Source organism: Schistocerca cancellata, chromosome 1 (genome assembly GCF_023864275.1).
Source record: "Schistocerca cancellata isolate TAMUIC-IGC-003103 chromosome 1, iqSchCanc2.1, whole genome shotgun sequence".
Classification (NCBI taxonomy): Eukaryota; Metazoa; Arthropoda; class Insecta; order Orthoptera; family Acrididae; genus Schistocerca; species Schistocerca cancellata.
The window spans coordinates 1054021343-1054041090 of record NC_064626.1 but is presented as its reverse complement, the minus strand read 5'-3'; the positions used below and the strand labels follow the sequence as shown (position 1 = coordinate 1054041090).

Sequence of the window (19748 nt, the reverse complement as noted above, 5' to 3'; positions counted from 1 at the left end):
ACTGGCTGTGCGTAAACATATGCACGCCGCGCTGAGGCGCTCAGTCTTGGCTTGGCAGCCGTTGAGAATTTAGCTCCCGTTGGATGTTACCGCCAAGTGCGAACTGCGCGCAGTTATTCCGTTTTTGAACTCAAAGGGCACTGCGCCGATTGAAATCCATCGCCAATTGACGGAAGTGTATGGTGAGTCGTGCATAGATGTCAAAAATGTTCGTAAGTGGTGTAGAGAGTTTGCAGCTGGTCGGACCGAAATTCACGACGAACGAAGGAGCGGGAGACCGTCAGTTTCTGAGGAGACAGTGTTGAAGGCTGAGCAAAGATTGCGTGAAGATCGGCGGATCACCCTGGATGATCACTGCACGTTGGCTCCTGAGGTTTCCCGAAGCACCGCTCACAGAATTTTAATGGAAACATTGAACTACCGGAAGGTGTGTGCAAGATGGGTGCCACGCATGCTGACTTAAGACCACATGCGGCAACGAGTTGATGCTTCCCGCGCATTTCTTCACCGCCTTGCAGCCGAACAGGACAACTTTCTGGACTCAATTGTCACGGATGACAAAAACTGGGCATACCACTTTACACCTGAGACCAAGCAACATCACGCCAGTGGCGGCATCCTACTTCGCCAAAGCCGCGGAAATTCAAACAAACACAGTCTGCCGGTAAAGTCATGACAATCGTTCTTCGGGATCGGAAAGGGGTATTGCTGATCGACTTAATGCCCATTGGGACCACAATTAACGCTGACAGGTATTGTGAGACTCTGAAAAAACTCAAACGGGCAATTCAGAACCGGAGAAGAGGAATGTTGTGCAAGGGCGTACACATTCTCCATGACAACGCTCGCCGGCCGAAGTGGCCGTGCGATTCTAGGCGCTACAGTCTGGAGCCGAGCGACCGCTACGGTCGCAGGTTCGAATCCTGCCTCGGGCATGGATGTGTGTGATGTCCTTAGGTTAGTTAGGTTTAATTAGTTATAAGTTCCAGGCGACTGATAACCCAGAAGTTAAGTCGCATAGTGCTCAGACCCATTTTTTTGACAACGCTCGCCCACACATCACTTGGCAAACAGTTGCTCTCCTACAATAGTTTCAATGGAACATAATCATCCACCTACCCTATAGTCTTGACTTGGCACCCAGTGACTATCACCTGTTTCCGAGGTTAAAAGAACATTTGGCCGGAAAGCGATTTAGCTCCGACGACGAGGTGAAAGAAGAGGTTCATAACTTTTTGAACAGCATGACGGCGAGCTGGTATGACATGGGCATACAAAAACTGCCACAGCGTCTACAAAAATGCATCACCATTTATGGTGATTATGTCGAAAACTAGCTAAATGTTCAAGCTGTAAACTGATGTAAACTATTGTAGAAATAAATAGGTGTACGTACTTATAAAAAAAAATAGGAGAGCTTACTTTTGGGATTACCCTCGTATTTTGTCACGATGGTTTTACCTTGGTTAGCCCGCATCTCGTGGTCGTGCGGTAGCGTTCTCGCTTCCCACGCCCGGGTTCCCGGGTTCGATTCCCGGCGGGGTCAGGGATTTTCTCTGCCTCGTGATGGCTGGGTGTTGTGTGCTGTCCTTAGGTTAGTTAGGTTTAAGTAGTTCTAAGTTCTAGGGGACTGATGGCCATAGATGTTAAGTCCCATAGTGCTCAGGGCCATTTGAACCATTTTACCTTGGTTTCTCCGCATGGTGAAGACACTCACCACAACACTCCTTAGTCCGCCGCTCGTGGTCTCGCGGTAGCGTTCTCGCTTCCCGAGCACGGGGTCCCGGGTTCGATTCCCGGCGGGGTCAGGGATTTTCACCTGCCTCGAGATGACTGGGTGTTTGTGTTGTCCTCATCATTTCATCATCATCCAGGAAAGTGGCGAAATTGGACTGAGCAAAGATTGGATAATTGTACGGGCGCTGATAACCACGCAGTTGAGCGCCCCACAAACAAAACATCATCATCATCATCACAACACTCCTTGAACACCCGAGAAGTCGTGCAGTTTCCCAAATGCTCGTGCGGAGCCTCCGGGCCATCACCAACTGCTCTCGATCAAACTCAGATAGAATGTGGGCCTTTCCCATTCTATAGGCGAACAGCAAGCTCACTGATACTACGTGCACCGTGTTTGTCTCTCACTAGCAATCATCCTTCGCCAGGTGACGCTGATATCGCCTGGAAGGGCTTATATCGATAGTAGGTCGGTCGTCATAATGTTCTGCTCGATATTGCTTTGTTTATTTTTTTAGGTCCACTGGTAATTATCTTGCTTTTTGTGAAAATTGTAACTGCGAGAAGAAATGTGTCGTGCGTAAAAACTGCAGTGTAGCTGTCAGCCACTGAGACTTCCAGTGATCCCGCGAACATCGTCACTCCGTTCGTCGTTCAACATCAGTGACCTCTGAACTGCGTGGCGAGTGCTTAAGCAGCGGAACAAGCAATGGAAGGTCGACTTTCAGATTACAAGGGTGCTTCCTGAATCACACCATGCCTGGTCGCAGACGGAGATGCATTGCAAATAAGATGAACCTTGGGACGAACGCGACGCGAGTGCTGGAATTCAGCTAGTCGTCTCCCAGGCATGCGTAAAGGATGAGTCCCCAGTAACGTCAGCGGCCAGCGGACGAACATGCATATGGACTTCGTGGCTCAAGGCCTTTCTGTGGCACTCCCGCAAAAGTGGATACTTGTCCTTAACAGATGGCTGTCACGGATGGCTCAACAGTGGGGCACATTAGCAAGTAACAGGATGTCAGTGAGCAGCAGTAATACCGTCTTCTCAAAGACAGTATGATTACGTGTGGCAATCATATACGCTTTTGTCTAAAACTGACATGGTGAGACCGTGGCTGTGTACAATTAGTGTAGGTTAATTCTTACAAAGAAGAAGACAGCAACCAGCCACTATTAATACTGCTATTTATATAGGTAAACAGCGCCGTAACTGGTTTCGAACTGGCAAGTTCATCATCAGACGGCTGTACGCATGATTTGCAACACACTTTACATAATCGTCAGTTTTCGACTTTTATTTCGATTTTTATTCTTCCACTGTGGCGAAATATTCTTGATGTGTTGGTGCCGTCGAAAATTCCGCGCGATTTTGTTGTGAAGTTGCAGGATTGCATTTTTCAAATATTCCAAAATATATCCAGCAGTTACGTAATTTGTACATCACCATATTTACATATTTACAAATTTGTAAACCTGCAATCTTTGTGATAACTTCACATGTGGAAAATTCTTTTTGGCCGTCCGGTGCGGCCGTGCGGTTCTAGGCGCTTCAGTCTGGAACCGCGTGACCGCTACGGTCGCAGGTTCGAATCCTGCCTCGGGCATGGATGTGTGTGATGTCCTTAGGTTAGTTAGGTTTAATTAGTTATAAGTTCTAGGTGACTGATGACCTCAGAAGTTAAGTCGAATGGTACTCAGAGCCATTTGAACCAAATTCTTTTGTGTGTGTGTGTGTGTGTCTGTGTGTGTGTGTTTGTGTGTGTGCGTTTGTGTGGTGCTTTGCACAATATGGTGATGTACAAATTACATAAGTGCTGGATATATTTTGGAATATTTGAAAAGTACAATCCTGCAACTCCGCAACAAAATCGCGCGGAATTTTCGACGGCATCAACACACCAAGAATATTTCGCCACAGTAGAAGAATAAAAATCGAAAACTGACGATTATGAAAAGTGTATCTTTCAAATAATGTGAACAGCCGTCTGATGATGAACTAGCCAGTTCGAATCCGGTTACGACGATAGTTATCTAAATAAATAGCAGTATTAATTGTGGCTGGCCGGTTTGGCCGAGCGGTTCTAGGCGTGTCAGTCTGGAACCGCGCGACCGCTACGGTCGCAGGCTCGAATCCTACCTCGGACATGGATGTGTGTGATGTCCTTAGGTTAGTTAGGTTTAAGTAGTTCTAAGTTCTAGGGTACTGATGACCTCAGATGCTAAGTCCCATAGTGCTCAGAGCCATTTGAACCATTTGACTTCCATTCATTACCTGACTGGTAAACAGGGAGAAATCTCACCACTGAGCGATAGAGAGAACCTCGTACTGAAAGAGGCCATGCCCTTCTCGCAGTACTGCACTAGCGTGATGTTCGGTGCTCCAATAGAGAGTGAGTATCTTTCGAGCCACTGAAGTGTTCCTATTGTGAGGGCGTGGGCGTTTGCAGAAATTTATCCAACAGGGCAAGATTGTAAAATTGCCATTTTGACATAACAGATTGAGTTTGAGAACTTGTACCACAAGAAATAAATCTGACAGGAACTATACAAAATCTTATTGTACCCTAACCGTTTGATATTTATCCAGTCAGCCGGCCGGAGTGGCCGAGCGGTTTTAGGCGCTGCAGTCTTGAACCGCGTGACCGCTACGGTCGCAGGTTCGAATCCTGCCTCGGGCATGGATGTGTGTGATGTCCTTAGGTTAGTTAGGTTTAACTAGTTCTAAGTTCTAGGGGGCTGATGACCTCAGAAGTTAAGTTCCATAGTGCTCAGAGCCATTTTGAACCATTTATCCAGTCAATTTTTTTGGAAGGTGGATTGGTATTATACCTTAAAGGTATGCGTATCTCGTAAATACATCCAGAGTACATTTTTTATATTATTAATATGGTTATGGATGTAGGAAACCTTTGTAAACAACCATCAAGTCAGTCTGAGGAGCTAACTCTTAACAACCTAGGGCATAACCAAAATGGTCCTCGTCCTTCTGATATGGCACATCATTGTGAGGCCATGGGAACTAGACTACAGAACTAACGCTGCAGGTAGATGTCGCGCAAGGTTGCACCCTATATAGCTCTAGAACCATATACGTAGTTTAAGAAAGTCCAAACACCCTGCTCTGCCACCATGTTTTCATCTCCTCCAGCGCAGAAATTCTTATTTCTTCCGCATTTGGATCCACACATGTTTGCACTGTGCTGCCTGTTGGAACTATCCCTTTCTGTAGCTCGTTCAGAGCTGTACAGCAAAACAACGCCGATACCGACTCTACGACATGAAAAACTGTATAATTTCCCGTGAACAACCTGACAGCTAGCCATTTGATGTTTACTAACGCCACAGTGTTTCCGCTTGCATTCGGCGAGATAAAACCTGTGATCGACTAGAATCAGAGACAGTCGTTTCTAGACATACGTGAGAATTCTGGAGAGGCAAGTGCCTCCTCTTACCCCCACCCCCACCCCTATGCGGACGCCTGTTTGGGGGGTACTTTGAAGCCCTACTATGCAAACGCTACGGTGAAGTGGTCGCCGATGAATTATTAACGCGTGGCATCAAACGAACTGGGAATCCACGAATACTGTTTAAACGTTTTTTGCGAGTCCGTTTTATGAACTTTATCGGTGTTTTATGTGCTATATTTTTCCCCGTTTCAGCGCTTTAGGTGAATTGCCCTTTGGAAGCTGTCGCAGCATCGCCAAATAGAGATGGCGGTTATCTCTGAAACAATCGGTTTCCCGTTATATGGCGTTTTTTTCAGGCCAGTTTAACCTATCAGCATTGAAATAACAGATTTTCAGTTTTTTATTCTTATTATTTCCTGTAATGAAAGTAGAAATTACACATAAGAGTGAAAAAGATACATAGAACCAAAATATTAAACTACGTAGGCAAATAAAATAAAACTTAGTCCGTCCACTATTTGCTGCTTCTCTCGAAAAGCGGTAAGTAGTTGAATGCTACAAAAAATCAGCAGTATTTTCGCATTGATTCTATTGAAACCTTGCTCAAAAATCATGTTGTAATCTGGCATCATACCACTATTTGAGTACTGCGAATAGTCAGTGCTAAAGGGTGAAAACTGATGTTGAAGAACTCTTGTTTTCCGTGATAATTTGTTCGTTTTCGAGGGCTACATGCAGGCACAGGGAGTAGATCAACTACTGTACTGTTTATTATTCTTGTGAATGAATTGCGGTATTTAGTTTATTACAGTTACCGTAATTTCCTTCTCCTTTTATTATTTAATAGCAATGCCAGAAAAATCTCTAGTGTAGTAAAGCAAATGAAGGTTTATACTTAATTGTTACGTCACTTTGTAAAAATATTTCCACACTAAGATTGGTGCCATCGTGCAGTACAACTGTCAAGCGACGATAGCGAGGAACTTCCGCATATACATTGCACTTAACCGCCTTTACAGCCACCATACACAATAGGTGCATTATTGTCCCAGCGGTGCTACTTCAATTCTTATGCCATGTGTTCTTGTTGCCCGTTCCTGTCGCCATCGTTATTAAAATAGCACTGATCACTCTTCCCATTTTCTATAATAGCACAATATTTCAAACAAATGCAAATTTTATGAATAAAAATTACTCCTGCTTTAAAACAAGGTTTATATTACAACAAAAAAAATTAGTACTGCCGCTATGGCTAACTGAAATTTCGTTTTTTTGCTCAGTTATTAGTTAAAAAGTATAAAAAATACAGCTGTTACGATCGGGACCAAACAAATACCGAAAAATGCGTTTTCAGAACTAAAATACTAATATCTGTTGTAATCGGTTGGTTTTTCTCATCCCTATGGCCAAACTTCTAAATAAACTCATCGGACAATGTCGGTAACGACCATCCAGTGTTCAGTTGGTGCCACGAAATTTCGATTCCGCGAATGACTCATTCAGTCTCACTGTTGGAGAAATCGTGAGCCTGTTTATTCACTGACTCGCGACTTCTCAGCCCCGCGCATGACTACAATTATTTTAATATCACTTTGTAATTATTTTTTTTCAGAAAACACACTTTTTGCCTATGTTTCTCAACTTTTTATTATAAGCGAACTAGATTTCAGGTTGCGAGACCATTTTCTAGTGTCTTCTGGTGTACTATGACACAAAGAGTATACAACTGCAAATGAAGTTAAACAGTCTTTACAGGAGACGCACAGCGTGAGGCAGAGTTTATTGCAAAGATCCAGGCCACAAACCGATCGTACTTTAGTCTCTATCAGCTTTTTATATCTCACATTGTGTCGAGGAATTTCAAACTCCTGCTGTATGAAACACAGACCCAACCCGTAGGTTTTTGTGTTTCTCATAATTTTAGTCCTAGGAAGAAAAGATTTGACTTGTTTTTGAGCGGAAACTCTTACGAAAGATCTGTGATCCGGTAAGAGATCACTGGGGTCTGGAGGACCCTGCATAATTGTGAGCTGGATGAGATCTGCAATTGTAGGCCAGATGGGAATCAAACGGCCTGTAGGGGCAGGTACTGTTACCCGAATGGATGAACTTCGATGGCCTTTGAGATGCACTGATTTTACTCCCTGGAAGAAGACCACTAGATAGACCAAAAAAAGGTGTAGACCTGGAATTCGTCATGACTTGCTGCAGATCGGCGTTCGCTCGCCGAAAGATCCGTACCCAAAGACTGGGAAGCTGCACAGTTCACACCAATATTCAAGAAAGGTAGTAGGAGTAATCCACTAAATTACAGGCCCAATATCGTTAACGTCGATATGCAGCGAATTCTAGAACATATATTCTGTTCGAACATTATGAATTACCTCGAAGAAAACGGTCTATTGACACACAGTCAACATCGGTTTAGAAATCATCGTTCCTAAGTGGCTATTGACCCTAAATAACGAAAAGTGTGAGGTCACCCACATCAGTGCTAAAAGGAATTCGTTAAACTTCGCTTACACGATAAATCAGTCTAACCTAAAAGCCGTAAATTCGACTAAGTACCTAGGTATTACAGTTACGAACAACTTAAATTGGAAGGACCACATAGAAAATGTTGTGGGGAAGGCTAACCAAAGACTGCATTTTATTGGCAGGACACTTAGAAAATGCAACAGATCTTCTAAGGAGACAGCCTACACTATGATTGTCCGTCCTCTTTTAGAACACTGCTGCGCGGTGTGGGATCCTTACCAGATAGGACTGACGGAGTACATCGAAAAAGTACAAAGAAGGGCAGTACGTTTTGTATTATCGCGAAATATGGGACAGAGTGTCACAGAAATGATACAGGATTTGGGCTGGACGTCATTAAAAGAAAGGCGTTTTCCGTTGCGACGGAATCTTCTCACGAAATTCCAATCACCAACTTTCTCCTCCGAATGCGAAAATATTTTGTTGACACCGACCTACATAGGAAGGAATGATCACCACGATAAAATACGGGAAATCAGCTTGTACGGAAAGATATAGGTGTTCGTTCTTTCACCGCGCTATACGAGATTAGGACAAAGAGAATTGTGAAGGTGGTTCGATGAACCCTCTGCCAGGCACTTAAATGTGATTTGCAGAGTATCCATGTAAATGTAGATGTAGATTCCTCCGATAGAGAATAGTTTTTATCTTATTGGTGTAAATGTGCAAGTAGATGTGTTACACGAAACAGATCATTAGCTTTGATGCCGCATTTCTGGAAGCTTCGTTCTGGAGACAACAGAGCGATATGAAAAGTTTTGGGACCCACAGCCTCTGAAAATGAGTCCGCTGTCGGTTAGACTTTCCTTATCGCTGACGTTCGGTAACGAATTTACACAGTGCCCCCGTGTTTGCCAGCTGGCCTCGAATCTATTACTGCCCCACTCCGGGTGCGTTATGCACGTCACACCCACTCTGGGCAGATAGCAGCGTTTGACCAGCTCTCCCGTCAGAATGCGTTATTGCTCCAGATAACGTATCAGCGATGCGACGGCTGCCCTGGCCACCGCCTGACGCCCATGGTTAGTATAACAGCACTTCTGCGCGCTAACCACAGGCGTAGCACTTCATAATGCACACTCTGAATTTTCAGAATGCGACTGCATTTTGTCAGGAGCATGCTGAAAGGTACTTCATGGCGAGTTATATCCTCTAGTCACGGTCCAACAGATCAAGCAAGCGTTATATTTCTATTGCGCTCGGTGCCAGAGGGTAGCTAGCATACAGGGTGTCCCAGGAGTAATGGTCTGTATTCTGAGATATCAGAGGAACGACCATTCGAACTAAAAAAGTCTAGTAAATACGGGCTCTAAAATGCATACCTTAACAGCTATTAGCACATCTTCTTCGTCGATGTGAAACAAGTCTCTTCTATTGCAGGCTGTTTGCTTTCCATATTTTGGGAGGAGTTAGTCAGGACCAAAACAAGGAAAAAATGTTGAGTAAACATGGGCACTGAATGGACACCTTAAGAGCTACTAGCACTAGTTCATTCTTTTGCTAAACAAGTGCGCATAATGTGTGTGAAATGTTATGAGACTTAACTGCTCAGGTCATCAGTCCCTAAGTTTACACACTACTTAACCTAAATTATCCTAAGGACAAACACACACACCCATGCTCGAGGGAGGACTCGAACCTCCGCCGGGACCAGCCGCAGAGTCCATGACTGCAGCGCCTTAGACCGCTCGGAAGTGCGCATACTTCTTTAAGGTAAACATTTTAGAGCTCATGTGTACTCGACAATTTTTTTTTTTTTTTTAGCCTAAACGACCTTCTCCCAAAATATGCAAAGCAAAGAGCTTGCAGTAGGAAAGACACATTTCGCAGCATCAAACATGACCAAGTGCTCAAAACTCTTTAAGACATGCATTTTAGAGCCCATGTTTGCTAGATTTCTTTGCTTTGACTGATCGTTAGTATGAATATTGACCCTTCCTCCTGGGACATCCTGTATACTCTTCATTCCTTCCTCTCGTGCTTCGCATATCGAAAATATTAATTATCTGCAATGAATTCTGCGGAAACGCCTTCACTGTATTATAACCAGGCTGACTTCTGCTAACCTGCGATGTGTGCAACAACGTTGCAGGATAATAGTTATAGTGCTAGTAGTAATCGTAGCCTTTTATGGCTATTGCTAAGTATGTTTGGGAACTGGGTATACGTCCTAATCTCTTTGTCTTGCCCCCTCTCTGTCCGTCTCATCCTCTCCCCCTCTCTCTCCACCTCTTGCCCCACTCTCTCTACCATCTCCTTCTTCCCCCTCTGCATGTCCGTTTCCTGTCCCCCTCTCAGTCTATCTCCTCATCCCCCTCCTTCTGATCTTGGGCCTTGTTGACGGTTATTGCAATTTCAGATTCCACAATAGCTTATAATCATAAGCCGATAAGCTACAAATACAACTTCCCTGTTGTCTGTGAAAAGTGAGTGTAACAACAAAAAACAGAACTGCACATTTTCACAACAGAGCAAAGAACAGCATTTTCTTTTTTGCAGTCGATTTCAAGAGAAAACCTGTGCATCATTGTTTAAAAACATATATAGCTTATGTTCATCTGAATGTTTATTAGAGCACTGTTTAAGAAACCGAAATGAATCGGTCCGAAACCTTTCAAGCTTTTTGCTAACAACGCTTCCTTGTTATATATAAATTTTAATAGTATATATGCTAAAAACATTTGGCCTATATCTGTCTGAACGTTTATTAGAGTAACGTGAAGTAATCTGAAGTTAATAGGTCAAGGACAGAGCTGTTTGTCCAGAATTATCAAGGTTTTTTTTGTGCATAATTGGCTGGTAAATGTACTCAGAAAGTGTGGTAAAAATACCCAATCTTTTGAATATATCTTTAAATTAAGCCTTTTAACTATTTTTAGTTATTATTCTTAAGGAGCTTTTCTGTAGTTTGAAAATTGTGTTCGTTTTGTGCCTTAGTTTCGTAGATATGACTTTTATAGCTAAGAGCTGAGTGTACACATGGGTAGCAGATTTCGGTTTATTGATAGAATACTTGGGAAACGTGATCAGTCTACAAAGAGATTGCTTACAAATCATTCGTGCGACCCGTCCTAGTGTCTGGGGGACTTACCAGATAGAACTAACAGGAGATATTGAACGTATACAGAGAAGAACAGCACGAATCGTCAAAGGTTTGTTCGGCCCGCGGGAGATTGTCACAGAGATATTGAAAGAACTGATCTGGCAGACTGTTGAAACTAGGCGTAAATCAGCCAAAGAAAGATTTCTTTCAATGTTTCATGAATCGTCTTTAAATTATGCCTCTGGGAATGTACCACAGACCACTACATATCAGTCCCATAGGGATCATTAGGGCAAGATTAGATTAACTGCATCACGCGCAGAGGCATTTAAACATCCTTTCCACGCTTCATACGTGAATGGAACAGGAAAAAGTCCTAATGATTGGTAGAATAGGAGTACGCTCTGCCACGCGCTTCACAATGGTTTGCAGAGTATGGATGTTGATGCAGATGTAGATAGTATGTAACTAAAAGACACTGGCTGTTACACATGGGCGATAAGACTCTAAGGGCATAATATGGCGATGACAATCAGTTTGCAAGTATCTTCGTGTGTTCGAGCACTTCAATTGATAATAAATATTCGTTCATAGAAATTTTGTTTGTTTCGCCGTCAATAGAGATAGCATCCACACCTAATTTAACCGTATGATTTTCCCCCTTCGATTTGACATTCATGGTATTTTTTGTGTACTTTGATTGATGCCCGAGCAGTTGAAGTGCTAGTTAACTATGAGTCCGCCAGCGTGATTTCGCAGTATCCTAAACTCTTCCAGCATGAAGTCTTCAGCGAGATCCATTTCAGAAGAAGGCGTGTTTTATTTCGCGGATTCCTTGATTTTCTTACGTTCAGGCGAAATGTGGGTGAATGATGAGTATGAGGTGTTCAGTTCTTCGGAAATAATGGTGGAGCTGTTCGGTAGTAAGGGTACATAGAATGCAGAGCACTACGTAGATTCTTTCGTAGTATACAGTATGTCCCAAACCTTTGGGGCAAACTTTAAACAGACGGTAGATAATTCTAAGCAAAAAGTATGCTGAGATAGTGAACCAATTTCCGAGCATACTGCACACTGCTTTTAGTTAGGGGCTATAACTTTGGTATAATCCCGCAACTTGGATTTTGGTAAAGGAAGATGTGGAAGTTCTTCGTCTTTATGGTCTAACATGGCCTTGAGTCTTGTTACAGTGCTCCATATCGATACTCGCCTAACGACGTGCTCCGTTCCGAGAAGCATTAAGAAGGTGGCAATGAACAGTGGAAATCTACAAAGTTAATGTTAGTAAACCACCAATTTTTCCCTCGGCTCCTCCTATAATTTCGGCGACCTCCCTTACGGTGCTGGGTGACGACAGGGAAGGTATTCGTCTGTTCCATATCACGAGCACATCTGCTCTGAGATATCATTTAACTTTTCTCGAAAGAGCTGGACAGGAGCTAGGACGACCTAATACGAAACATCACCCTTGGTATCTTACAATTCTGTCAGTCTAATTTTCGAGCACGTCATCTGATTTTTTTTTCTTTTATTGGATCTCCTGGATCTTCTCGTGGATCATAATACTCGCTGTTAATATTACCTTCATGTCATTTCATGAGGTATATTCTTGCCTGACTCCTCTTGAAATATAAGCTCTCGCAGTTTCACAGCGAACCTCTATCAATCATATACAATGCCCCTCTTTTAGTATTGACCACTGGAGTTGCATGATTACATCCGTTTCAGTCTCGTGCTTACCAAACGAGCCTGTGACGGATTGCGTAGCTCTTCTGTGGATCGCCTCGGCCTCCCCTATTAATTCCACCTGGTCAGGGCCCAGACCGACCAGCATTAAAGAACTGGTCGAACGAGGATTTTCAAAACTGCCGTGTCTGTGGGGGAATTTCCAAAGAATGCTTCAAGTGAATCTCTCTGCCATAAGCATTTCCTGCGACCATTTTTACGTGCTCATCCTGCTTTACATCCCTCCGGATGCATACCCGTAGATGTTTAGGAGTTGTCAAATTTCTCGCGTCCGACTCTAGTTGAGTGGTCAGTGCGGCTGACTGCCATGCAGGGAACACAATGTCGATTCCCGGTAAGAAAGTAGCCAAAGATTTTCCCTTGGTTGTAAGACTGGAACGGGTCCATTCAGCCTCGTGATGTCAACTGAAAAGGTACTTGAATGAGAAGTAGCAGCACCAGATCTGCTAACCAGACAGCGGCTTGGAGAGCGCTGTGCAGACTCCGCGTCCCTCCATGCCGCATCCAAATGACGTCACTGACAGAGGACGACACGGCGGTCGGTCGGGATCCATTGACTCGTTTGTGGCGATACTTTGCTTTTACGTTTCTGGTGGTTGAGTCTCTATTGTTCATCCAAAATATCTACACTTCCTTGGCGGTGTGAAAAATATAAGCTTCCAAGTCGGTGCAGTCAAAAGATGTGGCCATTTATGTCACATATTTTGATAAGTACAAACTCACTCATCAAAATGTATAGATGAACTATCTATATACATGACGGGCCTAGTAGGCTAGCGGTTACTAGCACGGTAGCTCAGCGAGATCGGCTGCCCTCTTTAATAAAAAAAAGAGTGTAACATTCAACAATCAACTTGAAGAGGTGTCATGTGACATCCGCCCGGACCAGATGACTGGAACAGTGACGAAGAAAAAGGGAAAAAGAAGCGGTAAAGCGAGTGCCTCTCAACGATGCAAAGAGTCGCCAGAACCAACACGTGGTTCGAACTCCACTTTAAACTTTAGGTCCCCTTCCCCCAGTTGGGTAATTGTGGTAGGTCAGGGACACTCAAGTCGCGGAAGTGGCTTCCAATAGAAAGACTTGCACCAGGATTCTGAGCCCCACGAATTATTATTATTATTACTATTATTATTACTATCAATAATCATAAGTAAGATTGTACAGAACCCTCAGAGCTCGAATCCTTCTCGCACTTGTCTGTTTTTTTTTCTATCCATGTCTACAAAAATACAAGCACCGATCGAGGTATCTCACAGTCCGTACTTGCCTGCTCTATGGGTAAATCCGGGTCTGGCGACAGACTTCGATGTTTGGTACCTTGGATTTCTTTTTTATTTTTGGGTCATCAGTCTCCTGACTGGTTTCATTCGGTCCCAACACGGATTCCTCTTCCTCTCAGAGTATCACTTGCAATCTACGTCCTCAATTATTTCCTGGATGTATTCCAATCTCTGTCTTCCTCTACACTTTTTGCCCTCTACACCTCCCTCTAGTACCATGAAAGTCATTCCCTGATGTCTTAACAGATGTCCTTTCTCCGTGTCGATGTTGTCCACATATTCCTTTCCTCTCCGATTCTGCGCAGAACATTCTCATTCCTTACCTCATCAGTCCACGTAATTTTCAATATTCGCTTGTAGCACTACATCTCAAACGCTTCGATTCTCTTCTGTTCCGGTTTTCTTACAGTCCGAGTTTCACTAACATACAATGCTGTGCTCCAGACGTACATCAACAGAAATTTCTACCTCAAATTAAGGCCTATGTTTGATACTAGTGGTCTTCTCTTGGCCAGGAATGTCCTTTTTGCCAGTGCTAGTCTGCTTTTGATGTCCTCCTTGCTCCGTCAGTCATTGGTTGTTTCGCTTCCTAGCTAGCAGAATTCCTTAACTTTACCTACTTGTTGACTATCAATCCTGATGTTAAGTTTCTCGCTGTTCTCATTTCTGCTACTTCTCATTACTTTCGTCTTTCTTTGATTTACTTTCAATCCATATTCTGTACTCATTAAATTGTTCATTCCATTCGGCATATCACGTAATTCTTCTTCACTTTCACTCAGGGTAGCAATGTCATCAGCGATTCGTATTATTGATATTCTTCCACCTTGAATTTTAATTCCGCTCCTGAACCTTTCTTTTATTTCCATCATTGCTTCTTCGATGTACAGATTGAACAGTATGGGGGAAAGACTACATCCCTGACTTACACCCTCTTTAATCTGAACACTTCGTTCTTGGTCGTCGACTCTTATTACTCCTTCTTGGCTCTTGTACACATTGTTATTACCCGTCTCTCCCTATAGCTTACCCCCATTTTTCTCAGAGTTTCGTACATCTTGCACCATTTTACATTGTCGAACGCTTTTTCCAGGTCGACAAATCCTATGAATGTGTCTTGATTTTTTTTTTTTTTTAGTCTTGCTTCCATTATCAGCATAGATACAACACCTCTTTACCGTTATCAGCTGCTGAACGTCTTCCTCTGTATTAGAGTCAAGATTTTAAAATGTATTGCATTGCTTTACGCTAACGAGACATTCTCTTTCTGTTTCAGAAATGTTCTGAGGAGGCGGCATCCAAGGTACCCACCTTCGCTCGGACGGAACCACCAGATACTCAGGTAGGTACCAAAAGAAGACACATTTCAAAGAGCTCGCGTACAGCGGCGTGAATATCAGTCCTGCGATTTATATGCATTAACTACAGAGCCGAGTATCTATTATTGAATGGCAGAGGTAGAAATCCCCGTAGTGCTCCTCTGAAGCGTTTTAAGAATCAATTAAATGATGAAGCCTCATAAGTGAGCCACAGCAGAAGATCTTAGTCGCTGGCGCAAATTTACTTAGCTCCTGTTATACATTTTGTGCAGGAACATCGGAAATTGGAAACGTCAGAGATGCAAACTTCGCCATGTCTAAATAGGCCCCTCACCCCGTATAGTGTGTAATCAATATGGCCGTATCTTTCGTGCTAGGATTGGTCTACCAAGCCATCAGAGGCATCTGCGCGCCTGAACTGCGATGCAGTAAAGGAAATACGGGAGGAAAAGCGAGAACAGGGCTACGAGTATTAGCCGACGTTGGAACGGTTAAACGGGTCACACAGTCCTACTTAAATGGTTCAAATGGCTCTGAGCACTATGGGACTTGGTCATCAGTCCCCTAGAACTTAGAACTACTTAAACCTAGCTAACCTAAGGGCATCACACACATCCATGCCCGAGACAGGATTCGAACCTGCGACCGTCCTACTTAAAGGTTCTCCAACTAAAGATTTCTAGGAATTTTCAGTATTTCGTTTAATTACTGACCAAATTATAATGCTGTTATTATCTACTCATTAGTCCGCAGCTCGTGGTCTTGCGGTAGCGTTCTCGCTTCCTGCGCACGGGGTCCCGGGTTCGATTCCCGGCGGAGTCAGGGATTTTCCCTGCCTCGAGATGAATGGGTGCTGTGTTCTCTTCATCATCATCATCATCATTCATCCCCATTACGGTCGGAGGAAGGCAATGGCAAACCACCTCCGCTAGGACCTTGCCTAGTCAGCGGTGCGGGTCCCCCGCAGCATTCCCTACGCTCCTCGGAGTATGGGACATCATCATCATCATCATCATCTACTCATTAAGAGGTACAATATTAGGTTAGAGATTTAACACATTACACTGAGGTGACAAAGTCGTGGGATAGCTATATGCACATATACAGATGGCGGTAGTATCGCGAACACAAAGTATAAAAGGGCAGTGCATAGGTAGAGGCCAGTGGATTCATCCGAAAAGGTGTCCGACGTGAGTATAGTCGCACAACGGGAATTAACAGACTTTGAAAGCGGAATGGTAGATAGAGATATAGACGCATGGAACATTGCATTTCGCGAATCGTTAGGGAATTCAATATTCCGCGATCCAGAGTGTCAAGACAGGGCTGAGAATACCAAATTTTAGTCATTACCTCTCACCACGGACGACACAGTGGTTCAAATGGCTCTGAGCACTATGGGACTTAACAAAAAAAAATGGCTCTGAGCACTATGGGACTTAACAGCTACGGTCATCAGTCCCCTAGAACTTAGAGCTACTTAAACCTAACTAACCTAAGGACAGCACACAACACCCAGCCATCACGAGGCAGAGAAAATCCCTGACCCCGCCGGGAATAAAACCCGGGAACCCGGGCGTGGGAAGCGAGAACGCTACCGCACGACCACGAGATGCGGGCAGGACGACGCAGTGGCCAACGGCCTTGCGTAGAGTTGTCAAGGCTAACAGACAAGCAACATTGCTTGAAATAACCGCAGAAATTGATGTGGGACGTACGACGAACGTATCCGTTAGGACAGTCCGGCGAAAGTTGCTGTTAATGGGCTATGGCAGCAGATGGCCGACGCTTGTGGCTTTGCTAAAAGCACGACATCGCCTGCAGCACCTCTGCTAGGCTCTAGAAGACTGTAGAACCGTGACCTGTTTAGATGAGTCCCAATTTCAGGTGATAAGAAGTGATGTTAGGGTTCGAGTGTGGCACAGACACCACGAAGCCACAGACACAAGTTGTCAACAAGGCTCTGCGCGAACATGGTGGCTCCAGAATGGTGTGAGCTGTGTTTACATGGAATGGATTGGACCCTATGGTCCAACTGAACCAATCATTGATTGGATTTGGTTATGTTTGGCTAATTGGAGATTATTTGATGGACTTCATGTTCCCAAATTACGATGGAATTTGTATGGATGACAGTGCGCCGTGTCACCAGGCCACAATTGTTCGCGATTGGTTTGAAGAACTCTCTTGGTAGTTCGAGTGAATGATTTGGCCTTCCAGATCGCCCTACATGAGGCCCATCGAGCATTTGTGAAAAATAAACGAAAGGACAGTTTGTGCACAAAATTCTACATTGGCAACATTTTCGCAATTATGGACGGCTGTAGAGGCACCATGGTTCGATATTTCTGCTGGTGACTTCCAACGAGTTGTTGAGTCCACGCCACGTAGAGTTGCTGCACTACTCCGGGCTATGAGAAGGTAGCCTATGACTACTGTCATCTTAGTGTAAGTCAAGTACTACAGTTACAAACTGTGTATATTTTTCCTTGGGCGGTGTAACTCATAGCTCGCAAATTACGCACTGTTATTTGAGAATTAGCGCACTTACCGAATTCCAACAAACGTTACACATTATTTCAAACACATTCGAAACTTTTTCTCGATGACACGCCCCACAAAATAATGAAAGGAAAAAAAGTTGATCGCTTACTGCATCACTGGCCATTAAAATTGCTACACCAAGATGAAATGCAGATAATAAACGGGTATTCATTGGACAAATATATTATACTAGAACTGACATGTGATTACATTTTCACGCAATTTGTGTGCATAGATCCTGAGAAATCAGTACCCAGAACAACCACCTCTGGCCGTAATAACGGACTTGATACGCCTGAGCATTGAGTCAAACAGAGCTTGGATGGCGTGTACAGCTTCAATACGATACCACAGTTCAAGAGTAGTGACTGGCGTATTGTGACGAACCTGTTGCTCGGCCACCATTGACCAGACGTTTTCAATTGGTGAGAGATCTGGAGAATGTGCTGGCCAGGGCAGCAGTCGAACATTTTCTGTTTCCAGAAAGGCCCGTAGAGGACCTGCAACATGCGGTCGTGCATTATCCTGCTGAAATGTAGGGTTTCGCAGGGATCGAATGAAGGGTAGAGCCACTGGTCGTAACACACCTAAAATGTAACGTCCACTGTTCAAAGTGCTGTCAATGCGAACAAGACGTGACCGAGACGTATAACCAATAGCACCCCATACCATCACGCCGGGTGATACGCCAGTATGGCGCTTTCAATGTGCGTTCACCGCGATGTCGCCAAGCACGGATGCGACCATCATGATGCTGTAAACAGAACCTGGATTCATCCGAAAAAATGACGTTTTGCCATTAGTGCACCCAGGTTCGTCGTTGAGTACACCATCGCAGGCGCTCCTGTCTGTGATGCAGCGTCAAGGGTAACCTCAGCCACGCTGCTGCAAACGTCGTCGAACTGTTCGTGCAGATGGTTGTTGTCCTGCAAACGTCCCCATCTGTTGACTCAGGGATCGAGACGTGGCTGCACGATCCGTTACAGCCATGCGGGTAAGATGCCCGTCATCTCGACGGCTAATGATACGAGGCCGTTGCAATCCCACACGGCGTTCCGTATTACTCTCCAGAACCCACCGATTCCATATTCTGCGAACAGTCATTGGATCTCGACCAACGCGAGCAGCAATGTCGCGATACCATAAACCGCAATCGCGATAGGCTACAATCCGACCTTTATCAAAGTCGGAAACGTGATGGTACGCATTTCTCCTCCTTACACGACACATCACAACAACGTTTCACCAGGCAACGCCGATCAACTGCTGTTTATGTATGAGAAATCGGTTGGAAACATTCCTCACGTCAGCACGTTGTAGGTGTCGCCACCGGCGCCAACCTTGTCTGAATGCTCTGAAAAGCTAATCATTTGCACATCACAGCATCATCTTCCTGTCGGTTAAATTTCGCGTCTGTAGCACGTATCTTCGTGGTGTAGCAATTTTAATGGCCAGTAGTGTTTATTTTCGCTCTTCAACTTCACCACAAGGCAAAACATTTAATTTATGTCTTCTTTATTCTATTCGCAATAAGTTTTGTAGTTTTCACACATGCCACTGAATGAATGCATTGGCCAAATTATATCATTGTGCGACACATACTTAAGAAGGTGTAATGTCATGGGAGTTCGATTCTTTAATAAATCGGGCTGTGGGGGGAGTGTTTGCTGGTAGAGGAAGAAGTAAGCTCAGCTCCATGACCCATAGACAGATCCTCAAATTGGTAGCCCAGATGACAAGGTAAAGCATGCGCATAGTTCGTTCTTGCTGCCATTATCGACGCCGCTCTGAATTGTTTACATCCGGTAAGAGCTTGTGGCGAGAGCTCGAAAACGCGAAATTTGTATACATTGTGCTAAGTAAACTGCCCCAAAATAAATTTTCGGAGCACATTTACGACTAGTATGGTTTGCACCTTTTTCTTTTCGAAAACCAGTTTCTCATCATTATTTTGACCACATGAAATCACAACGGGCAGCCACCAGTGTAATGGAACTAAGAGTAAGCCTGCATTAGATTTAATTTAATTGATCCCAGAAATCTTGCTGTGTTAGTAGACGTAGTTATAAGACAAGTCACAGGAAACACACTGGAGTAACATATATACATTTTTGGGGCATTCATCTACAT

The 19748-nt window shown here is 44.1% G+C and overlaps 1 protein-coding gene across 1 annotated transcript in view; it reads left to right on the top strand.

The window, feature by feature from the left end:
* LOC126090575 (receptor-type guanylate cyclase Gyc76C-like) overlaps positions 1 to 19748 on the top strand; it is a 507434-nt gene that overhangs the window by 393497 nt on the left and 94189 nt on the right. The window contains exon 4 of the mRNA XM_049906996.1: positions 15032 to 15097. Within this exon, the coding sequence (XP_049762953.1) occupies positions 15032 to 15097 (66 nt within the window). The remainder of the gene's footprint in view (positions 1 to 15031; positions 15098 to 19748) is intronic.